We start from the raw sequence: 19,287 nt of genomic DNA on the forward strand, positions 1-19,287 counted from the left end.
GTAGCCCGCTCGCACAGGCCCAATTGCTGTATGTTGCCACTTTTGTAATGCGCAGGGACGCTACCGCCTGCCTTCGTGTGGCGGACGTGTTTCGGCTTGTGCGTGTCTTTGGCTGTGCTTGGCTTTGCCCTATTCGATTACATGAATACGTGTGGTTCGAGTGCGTGTGGGCGTTCCGTCTGCTTCCCTGCAGTACATCCCCAGTTATGCCCTTATTTTCACGCGTTGTTCCCCATTCCGCGCGTTACGCCCCGTGTCCCGCCCACTTTCTGGTGTATGCGCCGAGGTTGTGCGCTTTCACTGTGCGCGTCGCGCACGCCTTTCGGGATGTTGCAGTGACTTGTGCGCCATGCACGGGTTTGGCGCACATCCCGGGGTGTACACGCACAGGGACTTCCATGAATCGTGCGCGTGCGCCTGTTTTTTTCCGCTTCCGCCTGCTTGCGCCTGCTTGCGCTTGCTTGCGAGTAGATTTTCGGCGCACGTTTGTTCCATTAATCGGCCCCTGAATGTCTTCCTTGAAGGTATGAATTAAAGCCGAGCACGGGGATCGAAGTCGACAGGGTTGTAGGCCAGACACTTCACCACCGCACTTTATAACCTGATGAAAAATAACAATCAGCTAAAGGTGAAATGTCCCACTTCGGTACTGCAAGTCCCAGGGAAAACATTTGTATTGGTTTTTGGAGTTTAAAACATGCACATCTTTTAATGTTTCCAAAAACACCATTAGAAAAAAATATCCTGTTTTGGTTTTGTGTGTGTGTTGATTTTATGAAAGGCAAATGCCATTCGTCCTGTTCAATTTGGGTGGTTATGCAAAGGCAATTTAATGAAATGTGCATATTTCACCTTGAAATGCGAATTTCTGGCTACGTCACATCCCATTGTGTATGTTGATGAGTCCCCCCACTTAAATGTTTAGCACTTGACCCCCTGGGTGAAGTCGTTATCTCCCCGAGCTCGGTGAAGGAGATGTCGATGTCTGGCTTACCCTCAGTAGCCTAGAGATAGCTGGTCTGATAGCACAGTGACTAGAGTGCTAGTTTTGACATGCTTGCAGATACAGGTTCGAATCCCGGCAGGGCCAATAAGCAGCGTTCCTTAGGGTTCGTAGTGCTATATAAGTGTTAAATTATTATTAAACCCCAAGTTTTTCAATTATACTGTACTTTGACTTTGACCTGCAGCTTTGACACACTACAGCAACGTCATTCGTGCAGTCCCGAAGACCAGAAAGAAGAACGCACGCAGTGACTGGCACCAGCCTCCATCTTGTGACGCAATATACGACGGCTAGAGGTTCGTACCTGGAGACCGATTGACTTGTGGAATGGTTTGTTAAGTAAAGTCTTCTGATAAAACCTTGATATAGAGTGCCTGTCTGCAGGAATTCGAGGTATGGGGGTCGCTCCTTCACTGCTTTGTTTCTGGGAGACCAACCAGTGCCCAGGGGACCCTCACACAACTCTTCTTATCGAGTGCACAAAGCAACACTTTCCTGCTGAGACACCTGGAGCATGTACTTGTAACACTTGCCCACCTGGTGAGGATTTAGACCGTTCAGTGCTGCAATGAAGTACAGCGGCTTCTGGGAGCCGCATCCAGAGGTTCTACAATCGCAGCCAAGCGCCGACTGCGCGCAACCTCCCCGCTTCCATCGCTGAGAGCCACCTTTACTCTAGAGTGGAACCCAAGCACCATGTTAGGCCGCCCTGGAAAATGACGAGGGGCTGTGCTCTCTGGCACCGGTCCCAGCCTGCTGGGGAAATGGCGGCCTTTGTAAATATAGTGTTTCCATTCCCAGCCCTAAATGTAGGAGATAGAGTAGCAAAAGGGCCAGGCCCGGCGCATCACAGGCCAGCGACCTCCAATTATAATAATAGAGAAATCCGTGGAAAATGGTCGTCACGGACTGATAGCGCCTCCATCCCTAAACTCTAGGTGGCCTTCTATTTATGATGGCACGCTGCCAGCTGCAGAGGGAAATGGGCATGCCAGTGTATTACAGTACAGTGTGAAACTAAGTGGTATGGAATGGGAAAGGGCTGTTTGCCGAAGGCGTAAGAGCCGGACATTGGTCAATTCATTCTGGTGCGCTAGAACACTGGCAGAAAGCACTATAAAGGAACTCAGGAGCAGAGTGAGGTAGAAGAGGAATTAAAACAAAAAAGAGGTTCTGCGTCACTGGCCAACACCGCTTTCCATCTCAGTAAACATGATGTGAGGTTTTAATTATTATGTTCGACTGCTACCACATCACCACACTGACAAAGGCCTCATGATACAAGATGTACCACGAAGACAGTGGAGGCTCCCTTCCTTGTTTCCAAAAAATATATGTTGTATTTGATGAACTTCTACGCGCGTTTCCGGGATTCGAACCTCTGTTGCTCTGCGTGGTTTTGTGTTCCGTGAGCTATCCTCAAGAGCAGTGTCTGGTGCATGTGCTATCCTCTGTTTACTGGATGTGTCATCATAATGGAGTCATAAATGTGTTTCGCACCTTTCCAGAGATTCCCCAGGGCTAAAATAAACAACACATTTATCAAATTGTTGTGTTTGAGTTTCAATGCAACAGTTAACGTTGACATTTTGTATCGGCTGGCAGTCGTCATTGTAATTGAAATCAAGTCTGACACACTTGTAAGAATCATGATTTAACCAGTGACAAATAAGATCAGCTCTTAGCGTATCCTTCTTACTTTCTGTCCGTTTATTATATGATCATGTAGAGCGCCCAGGGTTCCATCCACTCAACTGCCACACCAGGATGTAACTGTCATTCGTGGAACACTTCCACTTAGCATTCACCCAAGGTTCCATGCTGCAGAACATTGATGACACCACTCTCGTTCTCACCCGAACGTACACGCAGGGCACAGCACTCGGCAGACACCAGAGACACGCGTGTCCCCTTTCCGCTGTTTCCTACATGCAACGTAAGGACCGAGGCACCGGCTTCCTACATTTCAACCATATTGGTTCATATAAAGAAAAATGGAAAATGGCGGGTTTTCCAACCGTCTCTTCTTTTTACACAACATAGCAGCGTATTTGGAAATGTTGTGTCACAGTAAAGGAGGCCAAGACAGTAAAGGTACAAACCGAGAAGACATCAGGCAAGTGAAGAGACAAACCTCTTTTCTTTAGTATATTGCTCACTAGTAAATCCTCACTATTTTGTGCCGGTAGTCAAGTGCTGAGGCTTCCTTAATGCGGACCGCCGCAGCAACACAGTGCGGTTCAGGAGTGGCTCAGCGTTCGGATAATAGTTACGCCATGCTCCGCCCGCTCGCCCCGCCTCCTGCCGATGCTTTGCAGCTCCTTACCCCTGCCGCTGCGGTCCTGGAGCTATGTGCTCTGGCCACGAGGTGTCCCTGACCGCTCGCCTTTAGCCAGCCGCCTGAGCGTCGTCTTCTCCCGCAGACGTTGACGCTGCCCGTGCTGGATCTCCTCTCCTTCTGGCAGCGCCGATCGCACCTTCTTCTGGCGCTCCGCGGCTCCTCGCTCCTGGAGCAGCCGTCCCGCAGCTCTGCGCTCGTTCAGACGGTGACGCTACCTGCTTCGGATCTCCTCTTCCTCCGGCGATACAACCCGGTGTCCCTCAGGCCGATGCTCCATCTGGTCGTCCTTCTGTCGGAGCCGAGCTGCTGCAGCTTCTTCTTCCTAAAACGAAGTGCTCCTACCGCGACAAACCACTGCAGCTTCTTCTTCCAAAAACGAAATGCTCCTTCCGCGACTCCTGGGTGATTGCCTTTCGTAAAGGCTGGATGCTGGTTTCCCCTGCAGTTCCTGCCTGATTATAAAGGCGAGACCCCTCCCCTTTCTTTTGTCCGCCTTTTGCGGGCTTTCCTTGGGTTTCGCTGCGCTTTCTCGTTTCGCGGGCTTTGCCTGTGTTCTGCCGCGCTGGGCCCGGCACCTCCCCCTTTTCCAGAGAGGGGGAGGCCAAGAGGGGACACTGCCCGGGTTATCGTGGGTGCCTCCTCCATTTTGTGGCGCTTTTCGCCGTCACTTTCAAACCTCTTTTCTTTAGTATATTGGTGAAAGTGTACGTGTCAGTGTGGGATTGTGAGTCAAAAAGATGACGAATGCATGATTGCCACATGGGCGCTTCCAGGGGACTGTAGAAGGCGGGGCAGGGGGCTCGGGAGGCTGGGGGTGGAGGGGCGGTACACGTCCAGTCCACACCACTGGCACTAGGGCGCATTTGCAATAATGTAAGACCGCCTGACTGGCATCAGTGTTGGGTAAAATGAAGATGACCCAGCATGAGTAGGGTTTTTGTGTTCTGCTTACATTTGAACGAACCCTTTGATATCTAACAATGACGGGAGCTGCTCTGGGGATTAGAACCATCACGGCGACCGGTGGCAAGCTCTGGAGAATGAAGCCGTGAGGAAAAGGATGTGAAACATAAGTGCCATAAGGATCAGCCTGCAGCCCCTCACCGTTTAATCGATGCAACACTCTGTCTTGGAGTCAAGGACCCAGGGCCGCACGAAGCATGAGAAGGGATTAGAATATTCTAGAAGAGAAGCCTGGGTGGGGCCAGCTGAGACTTATGCAGCCATTTACTGCGCAAAATAATTAGAAAGTAGTACTTGGCATTTATATAGCGCCTTATGTATCATTGGTATAACCTCAAAGCACTGGCAGGTTGAACGCCCTCGGGAACCGCAGTTCAACTCAGTAGAGAGAGAGAGTGTCGTATGGTGCATGGGCGCAGAACCCCTCTCCCGTGAATTTTCACCAACCACACCTAGAACCCCTAAACTCTTACGCTTCACCTGAGAATCCCCAGCCACAAATCCGTCTTCCCAACCTACCACCCTCACACACCCGTCCAACCCCATCCTCCCCACACCCACCTCCTCCTCCGCCCGCCTACTCTTCCCAACCACCATCGACCAACCCGCTTCTTTCACCACTCCAAGATTCCGCTCACTCCCCTCACTGCCCGCCCCCCACACCCCTGCCACCCCTCGCAGCCACTCACCCACTCCTACCCACCACCACCCGGTGGGAGGAAGGGACCAGGAAGCGGGGAGCGAGCGAGGGCTGCGGGGAGCGAATCAGGGACTGCGCGCGGCAAGAATGGGGGTTTAGGGACTCAGGACAAGTAAAAAACTCTACAATGCGCAGCAATGAGAGGATTAACTCACCAGGGAATTCAGGAGACAAAATGTGTGAAAACGTGTCTCCTGTTGGACTGCTGGTGGTGGTTGGTGAAAGAAGACTCATCTGGTAGGGTGGGGTGGGAAAAGGGGTCTTGGAGACAAATATGTTGGATGAACACGTTTGCAAACGTAATCATCGGGGGTTTATTTATTTATTTTACTTGATTAACGCTAGACAAAGGGCCCGTTGGCATAACAGTGCTTGACAAGATGGACAACAGAGAACAGACAACTACGAGAAGACCTGTGCCAGAATCAGAGGTTTACAGAAACTGGGAGGGTCAGGCGAACAGAACAGTTTTCCGCACAGGTTTGAAACCAGAAAATGATTGGCATGCTCTTAAGTCTGGCAGCAAGGTGTTCCAACTCCTTGGTTGAACTCATAGGTGGGCACGAAGAGCCTGGCTGTTAAGGGTCCGCTACTCCATGGAGACAGACAACATTCTCCCATAAGAAGAGACAATCGTGTGCCCACTGTGGCCTGAATGCCTGGCAGTCAGTCGAGATGCATGGAGAAGATAGAGAAATGTCTCACCCTGGTCGGCACTCTGGCCTGTGGTGGGGCGTGCTCCTCGGGCTGCAGGTGCCGGCATGGTCCGCGTCTTCCGGAGAGCTGCCCCTGCGGCTCTCCATGGCGTGCAGGTGCAGCACCTCCTCCGAATGGCTGAAGGCCAGATTGTCCAGCGAGCTGATGGAGGCTCCCAGCCAGGACTGGGACTGGGACTGGGAATGCGACCAGTAGCGAGTGGAGATGTCATCGAAACGACTGAATCGCCTGTAGCTGGAGAGCAAAAGGTCATGGTGTTACACCTTCACCTAAAACACCTCCAAGTCATGACAGACAGGAGAAGTACAAACATGTGCCACTAATATGCAAACAGATGAGTGGTAGAGGGGTTGCCACTGTGCACCAGAGGGCACTGGCCAATGTTTCAGCTGATCTGTGCTTGGATGCTTTAAAAGCCCGAAAATGCCAAAAGAACCTTTTAAATAATTTAAAAAAATGTTTTATTGGTTTCATAGTCAAACAAACAAATACATGTTAGTACAGACAAAAAGAAAACCTTTAACATTACAACACAACATAAGCCTCCTACAATCCCTCCATATCCAGCACAATTAAAACAATTCAAAACATGATCAAAGGAGATCTGCATCTCAGAGTTCGGGTCACCCTAGTTCCCGTCACCCTAGTTCCCATTTCCTTTAATACACCTTTCATTTCATGAGTGAAATTAGCTCACACATTAACACATTTCCCATTTATTCTCATCATTGTCCCCAAATTACCCACCAATCATTCCATAAAAAACATTGGGCATCATTACAAGTTTGGAGGCAAATCGGCAGTAAGCCTGCTGTGTTACTGGCAAAATTGTTTACCGTTAATAATCATTTTGCATTTCTATAGCGCTACAAATCTTGAGGCATCTGAGCACTGCAAATTATTACCCACAGTGAGCGGTGAGCATTTATCAACCTCGCGAGGATGAAAGGCTGAGTTTGGCACTGCAGGGACTTGAACCTGCATCACTCTGCACGGATGTCAACACGAGCGCTCTACTTGCTGTGCTATCTGACCGGCACATTTGCTAATTTGTCCCGTGAGCTTACGACAGGTTTACCAGTGGTGATATGGCGGTGTAAAGCTCATTGAGATTTTTGGTGGATTTACTGTGAGAGGTAATTTTGGGCCTTAATCCGAGTTGGGCGGTTTGGTAAAAAAATGCCGGCATCCGTGGATATCGGCACTTTACCAGACCACCCGAATACGGGTTTGCCGGTGGGGCACCTGTAAGCCAGGCACCCTACTGGCCAAATAAGCCCTCACTTGCAGAAACTCCCCTCATGGAGTCCTATCGGACTGCATGAATGAGGATTTACACCGTACCTCCAGCACTCGTAATGCAGTGCCAATGCGTCGGACTGAGTGCTGGTAAAGTAAGTACCAAATGCTGGTATCCTGGCGGCTCTACTGCCAGGATACTGGCATACTCCGAATGAGGCCCTGTGTGTGGTAAATCACCTGATTTCTGGCCTTAAAGTGCAGGACTTACCTTTAAGATCCCACTGAAGGGAAATCCTCTACGGCATGGGCAAACTCAGAATTCAGCGGTGTGGAAAAAATAGTGGCTATTCCGTTAACTCCAATAAAAGTGGCTGTAATGGAATTACGGTCCCTTTTTACTGCACTGCCAACCACGTAATGAGGCCCATTGCATTGTAAGTAGAATTCCTGGGTCTTGAACCACTGCGCATTCCTAAATTCCTTCAGTTTCTTTTCCTGGATATTCTCCCACAGTCCTTTCCTGCACTTTTGGCGACTAAATTGAGGCCCCACAAATACAATTGGCTACTGTGCCTTCTATTTTGGTTTAGAGGTTCAAAAATAAAAGGCATGGAGATTTCACTTGGCATCTCACCTAATTTCGAATATTAATTTATTTTGTCAGAAGAGTCATTTACTTTCAAACACATCTCACTGATGACACCCAACTAGGATGAAACATTTGGGGGGTTGGGAGTTGGGGGGTTGTCTTTGACCTTTAGCCTAGCAGCTTGGGCTTGTGTCTCTACAGTCACCAGACATCCCGGTTTTGCCGGGACCGTCCTGGAATTAGGCCCCCTGACCCCTGTCCCAAGAGATTTTTTGGTTGGTGACCACTGCAGAGATGCCATACATGAAGATGACATTCATTGATGAACCGTTTTCTTGCTTTCAGTTATCGCTTTTGTCATGTACATTACAGGGTAGGCTCTTACCTCCAACCAGGGATGTCGTTTAGTTCCCTTGCCACCCCTAAACATTTAAAAAAATATATATTTTTCTTTTTATTGTGGCTACCGGGATGTTGCCAGCAGCATGTGGCTCTTTGTTTTTGGAGTGGCTGGTTTCCTGGTAGCTATAGCCTGTAAAATAGCTCAGTGGGTTGAGCGCTCGCTGCTGCAATGTGTATGTGATTTGCAGATTAGACTACCGGCAAGGTCAACTCAGCCTTTCATCCTACAAAAGGTTGATAAATGAGTACCAACACAGGTTGGGTGATATTGTATGTATATTTGTTTTATATATAGGTGAGAAAGCAAGACAATGCAGGGCCACATAGGTTTGAATCCTGATCCCGCGCTTAGAAACCACAACGCTGGTATTAAGCGCGTTATACATTTCGAAATGTGCCTTTGATAACGGGTTCAAGATCAATGCCAAAAAAACGTGTATTTTAGCATTATCAAGAAGTCAGAAAAAGCGATTGCAAACCTCGTTATGGGACGAAACATGTATAATTCCATCTTCTCACATGACATACCTTTACTTTACAACATTTGTAATGCGCACCTTGGACCCGGAGGCATTAGAGTGCAGACAAGGTAACAAACAAACAGAGAACAGAAAGAGCGTCTGTAAGGTCATGCAACCAAAGTAGGAAGTCAAGAGAATCACTTCATGAGTTTAAGAAAATAACAGGGTTTTTAGGTCTTTCTTGAATGCCGTCAGAGAACTTTGTTTTTTTAAGTCTGCTGGTAACTGGTTCCAAAGCTTGGGTGCCACGAAGAAGAACGCACCACTTTCGGCTTTCTTTGTTCTACTAGGCGGGATGAAGAGATAGTTCTGGCCACAAGACCTAGGAGTCCTTCCATTGACTTTCTCAATGATATGACCCTGAAGGTAGGAGGGCATAAGGCCCTGCCTGCATTTAACGGTTATGAGCAATAACCGGAACTTGGCCCATGCCTCCACTGTGAAACATGATTGTGTCGGGACAAATCTACCATGACTCTAACAGCCTCGTTTTGTACAGTCTGGAGTCTGTTTAAGTCCCGCTTAGACAGACCGACCAAAAGGCTGCTACAATAGTCGATCGCACCACCTATTATAGCTCTGGCGGTGGTTTCTGAGTTATCCTGTGTAATGAGAGGTCTGAGATGCGACAATAGTTTGAGATAGTACACCAAAGCTGAGACCACACCAGCCACATGAGATCTCATGGAGTGTGTCTGGTCCAAAACCACCCCCAAGATTTTTATTTTAGATAAGGGAGTGATATTATCATACCCAAGCTTAAAAGATCTAGAAGCCGCATCTAGCTTGACTGTCAAGGCAGAATTGGCCACAATCATTAGTTCAGTCTTCTTTTTATTCAATGCCAGGTTGTTAACCAGCATCCATCTCTCTATAAGACTGAACACACTATTTAGTTCCTGTTCGTCCCGCGAATGATCGCCTGAGAAAAGGACAACACACTGGGTGTCGTCAGCATAGTTCGAGAACATGAACCCTTCCTGCTCTAAAAACGAGAAGAAAGGGTCCTTGAAGATAATATAGAGGCAAGGGGACGTACTTGCCCCCTGCGGCACCCTGAATAAGACAGGCCACGGGGTGGCTTCTGCTTTGTCTGAACAAACTCTGCTATGTCTATTCTCCAAAAATGAGGCAATCCAGGATACTGACGCAGGCGAGAAATTGGCTGCCTCCCCCCAGTCTAGACAAGAGGATGGAATGTTCCACCAAATCGAAAGCAGCTGACTGGTCCAAAGAAATTAAAAGAGAAAGCAAGCCATTGTCCAACCGATCCAATAGTCTTGACTTCAGCTCAAGAAGTGAGATCTCGGTTCCAAAAAAAATTCTGAATCCCGATTGATAGGGATTCAGTATGGGAAACTGATTTAAGTGCTGTGAAATCTGGCCATAGGCGACCCTGTCAAGTATTTTTAGCAAAAAAGGAGTATTAGATATGGGATGATAGTTCAGTGGATTATTCCCTTGGTAATCCCATTTTTTTCAGAATAGGTGTAACCATAGTTTGTTTAAGGTCATTTGGGACCTTACTCTCATTCAAAGATGAATTCACAAAAGTACAAATTGCTTTTTATGAGAGATGGATGACCTGGGATAGATAATAACAGCAACTCCCGGTACTGTAGATGTGAAGAAAGCGCTATATCAGAAGGCATCAATGCTAATCTCGCAAGCATTGGCAATACATACAAAATACGGCTCCTACTCAATCTTACCAGTCCTACACTTTTATCTGGGCCAGGCAGTCCCCAAACTGATATATGCCCAGGAACTGTTCTACAACTCTAATTTGAAATGCCTAGAAGTGTGGGAACGGAAACTATGGAGGGCAGTATTAGGAGTCGCCAACGGTGTGCCGCTTGTGGCTATCAGATTCAAATTAGGTCTCTCTTCTATTGCTGTTAGGGTCGAATGGCATCGGATCTCATTATTTCGGAAAATAGTCATGTCCTCCGGCAAATCTCTGTATGCAAACTTGAATGAGAGCTTGCAAATAACTCATCGTATGAAAAAACCAAACATTGCAATGTCAGTTGGGACGGATTGTGCACAAATTCTTGGCCAAATTAACACAAATATTGAAACCTTCATTTTAAATCCAATTCCATAGTTATCCCTCAATGACACATTTAAGTCATGAATATATAAAACGAGGTGAGATTGCTCCATATCTTTCCAGGTTTCCTGACAAACATCATATATTCATTTTTATGCAATTACGGTGGAATCTGCTGTACACGAAAGAAATTCTTGCACACAACGCTTCGTAATTGAATCCAAAGAGTTGGTTTGCCAATTTTGCCTTCAGGTAGGACCTGTTCAGTCAACCAGACACCTACTATCCTTTTGTAAGGAACTGAACAAAAAAACGGGAATGTTAGTTGACTAAAATGTACCCTAATCATCAATGGGGTAACGAACAACAAATATGGCATTGATGTCTGAGTGGCTGTAACACATCTGAAAGCCTAGCTGTAGCTTCCTTTTTTAAATCTTTGAATTTGAATGAGGGTTATGTTAAACCGAATACCGAGCTTGACATTGTAGCACTATGGTATGAAATAATGACTTTTGTGCTTTTTACAAATTACATATTTTATTTTTTGTGTCTAAGTAATCAAATTTGTTTACATATGTTTTATTGACTTTAATTCTCTTTTCTACTGAGTAGTTTAACGTGTTTTATATTTGTTCAAGCTAATTTCTTTTAACCGTTACTGTTGCTCGATTTACTTGTTTTTACATTTATTGATGTATTGGTTTTTATTACTTTTGATTGTATAGTGGGCATTTTGTAAAGGTTATTTAACCATAGTTAATAAAAAATGTAAAAAAAATAAGCGCATTATAAATGATCAATTAGATAAATAAATAAAATATATGAAGCGCTTAAGCGTAGGTACTATATAATAACACATCATTATCGTTTGACCTTGGACATCTGCTAGCAGTCACAGTAATTTGGTAATATGAACCTATACGCACTGATATTAACGAGATATATGGTGATCCATTCTTGTATACAATGCATATCACTTTACAGTGATACCGTAACCATATTGTTCGTAGTGTACTTAGAAACAATGCTATGTGATGCCACTTCCTGTTTTGTCAAGGGGTGAAAGTTCGTGTTCCATCGCTTCTCATGATGTCACTCCGGGGTGGGACTTCCGCTACCCCTGACATTTTGGGGAAATGCTGTCCCTGCCCCCAACCTTTCTATTCACTGCCGAATGCATTTACTAATTGCGCCACAGCAGTGGATAAGAAACACTTGTTACAAAGCCTGCCATAACAAGCAAAGCTAAGCTCTTCTGTTTTTAACATGCTTAGTGCAACAGCCGAATTTGCATTTTATATGGAAGTAGAGAAGTGCTGGAAATTATATTTATTTTAATATTCTATCCTCCCCAGTGGGGAGGAGGGATGGGAGGGGCAGTGGGGATGAACAGGATTGAGGCACTAGTCCTACTTTTATGTTTGTGGTTTGTGGCCTGTCCTGCATTTTTATTTTCATGATCTGGTCACGCTACGTGTCTCCCCTTCGGGGTTGGATCATGCCTGATTTACATTTGTTTATTTCCTGTCTGTAATGAGAGAGCGGACTGAAAAATGGCAGAATGAAAGGCTGACCAGAAATTGCTCTTCAGGGAGTACTTCAGGTTCACCTAAGCCCTTGGTCATCCTCGAAGGGGAAAATCCAAACCACGGACTGGGACCTCCGAGGCCACACACAGAACCCGTCCCCTAGGTGGCCAGTCTACACTCTAGTTGTAATTCTCAATGAGTATCGTACAGTGGCCCATTTCTCCCTAGCTAGGCTCACCTTATAAACCACCCACACACAATACAATCAATTCAAAGTAGTTCTGATTAATGCAAAGGGTTTGCATCTATCACTCAAGTGTTTCAAATTCCGTAGTCTGCCAAAACATGTAATAACTTTCATATTTTTCGACATGGTATTGTGTGACTTTCACAACAAGTCGACTGAAGCGTGGTGTGCCTTGCTTCAAAACGGTAACCTTCGTTCGCTCACAATTGCCAATTGGGAGGTGAGGAGGGGTTTCCTCTCTCAACTTCCCATGGCAATGTCCCCGCCCAGCATTGACGACAGTTGTCACTTTTATCCTTTCTCCTCCCTTCCAGGAATGCCGCTGTCATCTGCAATCAGCGACTTTTCGTGGCAGAGGGTTAAAGAGAATTACTTGAAGGAGCGTGGGTTAATGTGTCTGCAGGGAGTTAAGTTTTCTACCCAAGTCTGCAAACCTCTGAATTGTCAAAGGTAAGGCTCCTACAAACAGTCCACACGAACTATTTCCCGCAATATAAACAACGTTCACCCAACCCCCATCAAAGCTTAGCTCACACTACAACACTGCCTTACAACACTCGCGTTCACCATAATATTGATTTGGGCACGCTAATAAAGGGAGTGTTGTGAAGTAATCCATGTATTCTTTCCAGTTTTTTCCTTGGAACTCATGCCTATGGAGTACAGCTAGGAGGAAGATGGCATGTGAGGAGGGACACAAACCTTGTGGGTGTTTAGTTTTTTACGCCTTGACTGCCCATGGCCATGCTAATCCCTACAGCAATTCCCTCCTCCTACCTGCCCCTTCCCACCCAAAACACACAGTCTGCTGAGAGTTAATAGCTTAATCACAGCTGTAAATGACGTCTGGTGTGATACAAATGACTTCAGCCACTTGGTTCATATCCCCCAAAATGCACCGAAGTCCTTTTAAAAATGAGCCAGGACAAAGCCGGCAGTTTTGGCGTGAGGTACTAGGTAGGCTTTTACCAGGTACTGCCATCAGACGCCCAGGTGCTCACTCCATTTGTCTGCGGTTTCATCTTATGGCCATGCAGTACTATTGTACTAATGCCTAGCAAATGCCTATCCCATACCCACACAAAAGCCCAAACTGTTGGCTTTACCAATGCCTGTTTCTAAATGTGTGATGCCCATAGTAAAGGACTATTTGTTTTGAAATGGCAGTATTGTCATTTTTGTGGGAAGAATTTTCGTTTTTCATTTAAGCAAAGGGAAATTGTTTCATGAAAAAATTTATTTCTTCCATTAAAAATAGAGTCTTTGTGGGCATGACCAAAATATAAATTGGGGAAATGCCAGGCTTAATCCTCTTAATTGGCTGATGTATTGTGTCTGTTTAGAATTGCTTGGCAGACTGATCTGCTTGATGTGGGCAGTCCCTGGGCAAACAATTCAAAGAAAGAGAGGAGTCGGCTGCTTCACCAACACACAGGCCAATGTTATGTCTGTGGCCGAAGGAGATGATAATAAGCTGTGTGGGTATGTATGCAGGCTACACTAGAGGTGTAGGTCTGCTGGGTGCCAAATGCAGCAGTCTTGTGTGTGTGTGTGTGTGTGTGGTGCAAGGTGCATTTGTGTGCGTGTGATGTTAAGATGGATTTCTGAACTCTGTCCTGGAGGGGCAGAGGTTCAGAAGGCCAGCCTAGTTTTTTGGAACAAGGTAACCTCTGGACAAGCCAGACCAATCAGGGTAGCGATGGTGGGGTCAAGACTAGGTCTCAGGAGGGGTGAGGGTGACTGAAAGCCTGCAATGAGCACACAAAGCAAGGACGCTTACAAATTACTCCAGGCAGGTGTTATATTAAAAATATAGACACATTTATTACAAGGCCTTTGTAACATCGACCATAGTAAAGAATCACGATAAAACTCAAGTAAACCAACACATCACAACCAATACAATATATATACAAGACCGAGGGGTCTAACGAGTTAGGAGCACGAAATATGCAGACCACTTAGATGGGGAGGAAAACAGGCAGTGCAAGTAATCGTTAGGCCCAGTTCGACATCAGAGACCACCTAACTAGAAGGAAGTCCGAGCCCTACGAAGAGTGGAGCCTTGTGATCAAAAGTACCTGCACACGCGGGTGCCAACGGGCCAAGGAGTGTCTCTTTGGGGAAATCAGGCAGTTCAGAGAGGTGAACAAACAAAGGCGAACAGACCTCTGCTACTCAAGCGCAGCCTCCACTTGTGGGCAGAAGCAGGGCACGAGTACGGAGAAAGGGGTGCTGCTTTTCAACAGCGGGGGAAAGCCACAGGCTTCTGCAGGAGGGGGACCGGTTCAGGGTATTAACTACTCACCGGTCCCCGATGCAGGCAGACCCAGGCTTCTCCGAGTTAGTTTCTTCGCTGGCAGGTTCAGATGCGATCAGAGGGACGTCTCGGCACCGTGTAGATTCCGCGGTAGCAGACGTCAGGGTCGAGGGTGTCCCAAGCGCAGCGAACATGCACAGATGGTTACCTCAGCAGGGCAACTCGGCAGCCGCTTGAATTCCAGGCCCAATGTACACTTCTCACTTCAGACCTGGGAACGCCAAGTGTACAAAGCGTGTGAGAGTGTCGAGGGCTCGGATTTCAGCAGCAGCCAGACGGCGGTAACAGAACAAGGTTCCTGTGTAGGCTGGTCAGTCCGCTGGATGGCCCCGAGACACTTCCGAAGGCTTACGTACAGGATTTGGTGAAGGTGCTGAGAATAGTTGTCCCCACTATTCTAAAGGGTCGAAGCGCCAGTACAGGCCTTCTCGTTCGATCAGAGGCAGAGGGGTCTCACCGGACGACAGCAGTACAGGGTGCCAAACCTTCAGCGGGTCACCAGCGATTCCTCGACTCAGCTTCTTGGTTGCAGGATACTTGGCTCCTTTATCCTTTGTTCGTGAGAACTCAGGAGATCGACATGGTAGTGGTGTTTCCAGCCTCCTCTAATCCAGGGTTCCCTTCGTGCCAAAACAGAGAGGGCCCAATGGGAGATCTGCTCACAAAACACTCACACCATACGTGGACCTATCACGGACCACAGTGGTCCCAGGCATTCAAGAGACACTAGACTCTCTGCACCCTGGATGTGTTTTGGGACCAGACATCCCAGCCCACATCCTGGAGGCTCACAACAGGCCTGTAGAAGCCCGCGAAAGCATCTGTGTTTCACGGGAAAGTACATGCCCAAATAAGGATGGCCCCGGGTCGGCTCGACCTGGGGAAGGTGAAGGGGCAAGACGGTCAGCGGACAGGACAAAGAACCTCGTGGTCTGGCCATTTTGGAAGCCAGGCCACCCATTTTGGCCAAACGCGAGAAGCGCGGATAACAGGGCAAAAGGGAGTTCAAAACACAAAGAAACGATCGCTGCCACCAGTCCCGTCCGTGACATACTTGCACAGTTCGTTGTAAATCCATCGAGAGTTTCTATGGCCTGTAGAATGACTAGAGACCCAAGAGTGCAGTAACTTAGCTTACAATGCCCTCTTGAGCCATGTTGCACGAAAGCTGCAACATGAGAAAAGAACTAGGGAAAACAACGTTTCCCGTTACTGACTGTCTTAAGGGCATGTCAGTTTCCCCGTAAGAATGGAGCGAAAGCCCAGAGGAGTGCGGCGGAAGGCTGCACTTCTCTGGCAGTGCGGCGGAAGGCTGCACTTCTCTGGCAAAGTCTAGATCAGGGTGTAAAATAACAGCAAAAAGTTTGGCGGTTGCCACATGGAAGGAAAATTACCTACAATATGAAATATTTCCTAACATGTGATACATAGGAGTGTGAATGCCTTCATGAGTACATAGATTAAGGGTTGTGTCAAGGTGAGGTGGAGTTAAGGTAGTGTCTGGAGGGTGAGTTCCTGGTGGTTAAGTTATGTAAGGGTTATGCGTGTTATGCTTGATGTGGGTGCATGTGATGACTGTTGTGTGTTTGATGTTGGGTTGAATGTAGTTAGAATGTAAGTGGTTTTTGGAGTGATTTTAACCAGGGAGAAGTTATGAGAGTGAGTGCTAGGCATGAAGATTGGGCGTGTGTATTGAATGTAGTGGGTGTGTAAAGTAGGGCTGCACACAGGCTCTTTTGTGTTTTGCCGTTGTCTGTTGTGCATAGGGATTGGGTGCGACTGTCTTGTGTGGAGTGTCTGAGGAGTGTTTGCGTGGGTAGTTTTGGGTGTGGGCAGTGTGTAGGTAGAGTTTGACAGGAGTGAATCCTGAAGATGAGTGTGTGTGAGTGTGTTGGGTAATGATTTGCGTTTGGGCCGGATCTCGTATATCACACACCATACACTGAATTATCTCTGGCTGCTCAAATATGAGGTGTAATTACCAGACTCCTTTCATCGACCTCAGAGATTTGCCTGCATTGACATGTTTGGACCAAGGTAGGGCCAACCGAGCTCTTCACCCTTCTGACGTACGTACATCGAGTAGCATTAAAATGAGTAACAATAAACAGTAATAAGATCCTTTTAGTAGGTTGAGCTCCTGCTGGAGGTCACAGGTTCACACCTTGGCAGGGCCAACCCCTGATATCATAATTCTATATAGCGCTTCATGCCAGATTCCTCCTCCTTCTAAGCTCTTATCACAGACATCAGGAGAGTAAAGAATCTGGCATATCGGCTATTTATTTTGAATAAGGACTCAACTTGCCAAAGGAAGTGCAGCGTTCCCGAGTGTGACTACATAAGCCTCTAGTCTAGGGGCCTCATTCCAAGTATGGCTGTCCACCGGCACCCTTTCCGGACCGCCGTACTACGAGAATGCCGGTAGGGGCATGGATCCCCTGCCGGAAATCAGGCCTCTACCGGCATGTCTCTCACTGAAGCACCTGCACCGTTAGCAAAGGTGCTGGGGCTTCAGTGTCCCCCTTCCCTTGGATAGGAGTGGAGATTTACCATACCACCGCCCCTTGTGATAGCCCGGTGGCAACGGGATATAAGGCAGCAGAATTGGTGTTGCTGGATTGGCAGCAATCTGCCGGCAGCACATGCTAGTTACCGCCAACCTCGTAATGAGGCCCTAGGACTCTTAGCTGAAGCATATGCACTCTTCCAAAAGAGGGGTCGGGGGCACGGGGCTACTTCTTACCTGCTCTTCGTCTGGTTGATCTTGGTTTCCAAGAGCAAGGCCTTGAATCGTCTCATGGCGAGGTAGGCGATGGCGGAAATGCAGAGCACGAGAGTGAGGATGACTCCGCAGGAGATACCCAGCAGGGCCTGCTGGGTCATTCTATAATCGCAGCGCACCCCCATGAACCAGTAATCACTGCCGACAGGGCACCTGTGGGAGAAGCAGAGAGGGAGGGGTTTACAGGCCTGCACCGAGAAGGGTTTTTGGGGAATCTGGTCAGACTAACAAACCAACAAAGGATATTACACATGACTTGCCCGTAGATCCCAAGCCAAAAGGCTCGCTGAGAGCCTGAACCAGGACGTTGCCTGGAGGAGTCAAACCAACAATAACTATAGGAAGCTCAAGCCAGGAGGTACACTCTGAGCCAAGCTTAGAGGATTCCCCGAGAAACTGAGCCCGTGGTGGCTCTTGAGTATGCTAAACTGGTGGGGGAACTTTTGGGAGAGCTGTCCCGGTGTGGGGCTCCAATGAGACCAGAACAAGCAGAAGGACTGATGTGAACCAGCAACCAGCACAGCAAATGGGACATTGCTCTTGGCATGGGGCTATATTGACAACAGTCTGAAAAATTAGTTCAGCCCTCTTTTGCCGCATGCCACGCGCTGCGCCTACATGTTCGCCAAACAGGAGGCACACAACCTTCACTCTTCACACCCCCTGCAAAGGGCAGCCCACCCCTCTCAACTAATTCTTATACCTGATCTGCTACTCCTCGAGAAATTCTTAACTGTCGTGTTTTTGGTTGGTCACGTACTGCACCAGTGTCCATCCATTTCCATTGAAATGTGTTAGTTGGCCCACAATCCAATATCTGGGCATGTGCTCTGATGTGTAGGTGACCAGAGGTGAACCCTTGCTTTACGATGGCTTTCCATGTCAATAGTTAAGAATCATAACATGAGACAATGACACTTAACCTTTTCAGGGCCAGTCAAAACAAGTTGTCAGATCAGAGTTTTCCTATGGCAATTTTTTATTTTGGGTTCGTGTGCATTTGCAATAGACAGAGAGGGTGTGCATTTAAATGGTGGTGGGGGCCGGGGGAAGGGACTGGTTAAAAGGGGTGGGGATGAGGGGGATGGGGAGTGGAAAGGACGGCCGTAGATTTTCATCCAGCTGCAAGATGTGTTTGGTATTTGGGGTGGGGCAGGTTGATGCATTGGAAGAGGACCTGGGGGGCGTCACCCAGCTCTGTAAATGTGTAAAGGGCTAGGGAGGGTGGGTGTGGGTGCAGTAGGCTTCCCCCTGCTGCCTAAATGGGCATGGGTCTGATTGGGGGTTGGAAGAGGGGCGTGGCACTCTAAAGGAATTAGGAGGGTGATCAAGGTGTGAGTAGGGTTATCCCCGGCGAGCGGTGACATGGAATATGCTTAAAAATGAGTACAAGCATGTCTTGGTTAATGGGCACCATGTTGGGGTCATGGACGGCGGGTGATTGTGTGCGGTTATGTACACTACAATAAAATCAATACTGCCAACAGTCGAGCAACAGCACGCTGTTTATGAACTGAACTGCTGTCATAGTGACAAACATTCCCTAAAAACCTACAGGTTGGACTATCCTTTAAAGTATTGTGTGAATAGCTTGGAGCTCGGGCCTGTTACAAATAGCTCAAAATCGTGCAAATGCAACATGCAAAGCAATGCTGCTAATGTAGTTGATGATGTCTAGTGAGTTGTATTTGTCAACAATACATCTTGATGTTGCATTAAGTCCTGATGTTTTGCAGATTTCCTTTGACACTGTAACCCATCACACATCTGTGCAATGCTTGCCTCCTCTGGCTGTAAATCTCCAAAAAGAGGGATGTGTTGCCTTGTGGAGATAAAATGCAAATAAATGCAAATCAATGTCTAACGTTG

General features: G+C 47.4%; 1 protein-coding gene across 3 annotated transcripts in view; it reads right to left on the reverse strand.

The window, feature by feature from the left end:
• LOC138569416 (mucin-2-like) overlaps positions 1 to 19,287 on the reverse strand; it is a 698,070-nt gene that overhangs the window by 354,682 nt on the left and 324,101 nt on the right. For all 3 annotated transcript variants that reach the window (XM_069647379.1, XM_069647377.1, XM_069647378.1), the window contains exons 7-8: positions 17,380 to 17,571; positions 5,716 to 5,961 (exon numbers count right to left, since the gene is read on the reverse strand). In XM_069647379.1, the coding sequence (XP_069503480.1) occupies positions 5,716 to 5,961; positions 17,380 to 17,571 (438 nt within the window). The remainder of the gene's footprint in view (positions 1 to 5,715; positions 5,962 to 17,379; positions 17,572 to 19,287) is intronic.

The sequence above is a fragment of the Ambystoma mexicanum genome, chromosome 2q, assembly GCF_040938575.1.
Source record: "Ambystoma mexicanum isolate Mex_15411 chromosome 2q, UKY_AmexF1_1, whole genome shotgun sequence".
Taxonomy (NCBI): Eukaryota; Metazoa; Chordata; class Amphibia; order Caudata; family Ambystomatidae; genus Ambystoma; species Ambystoma mexicanum.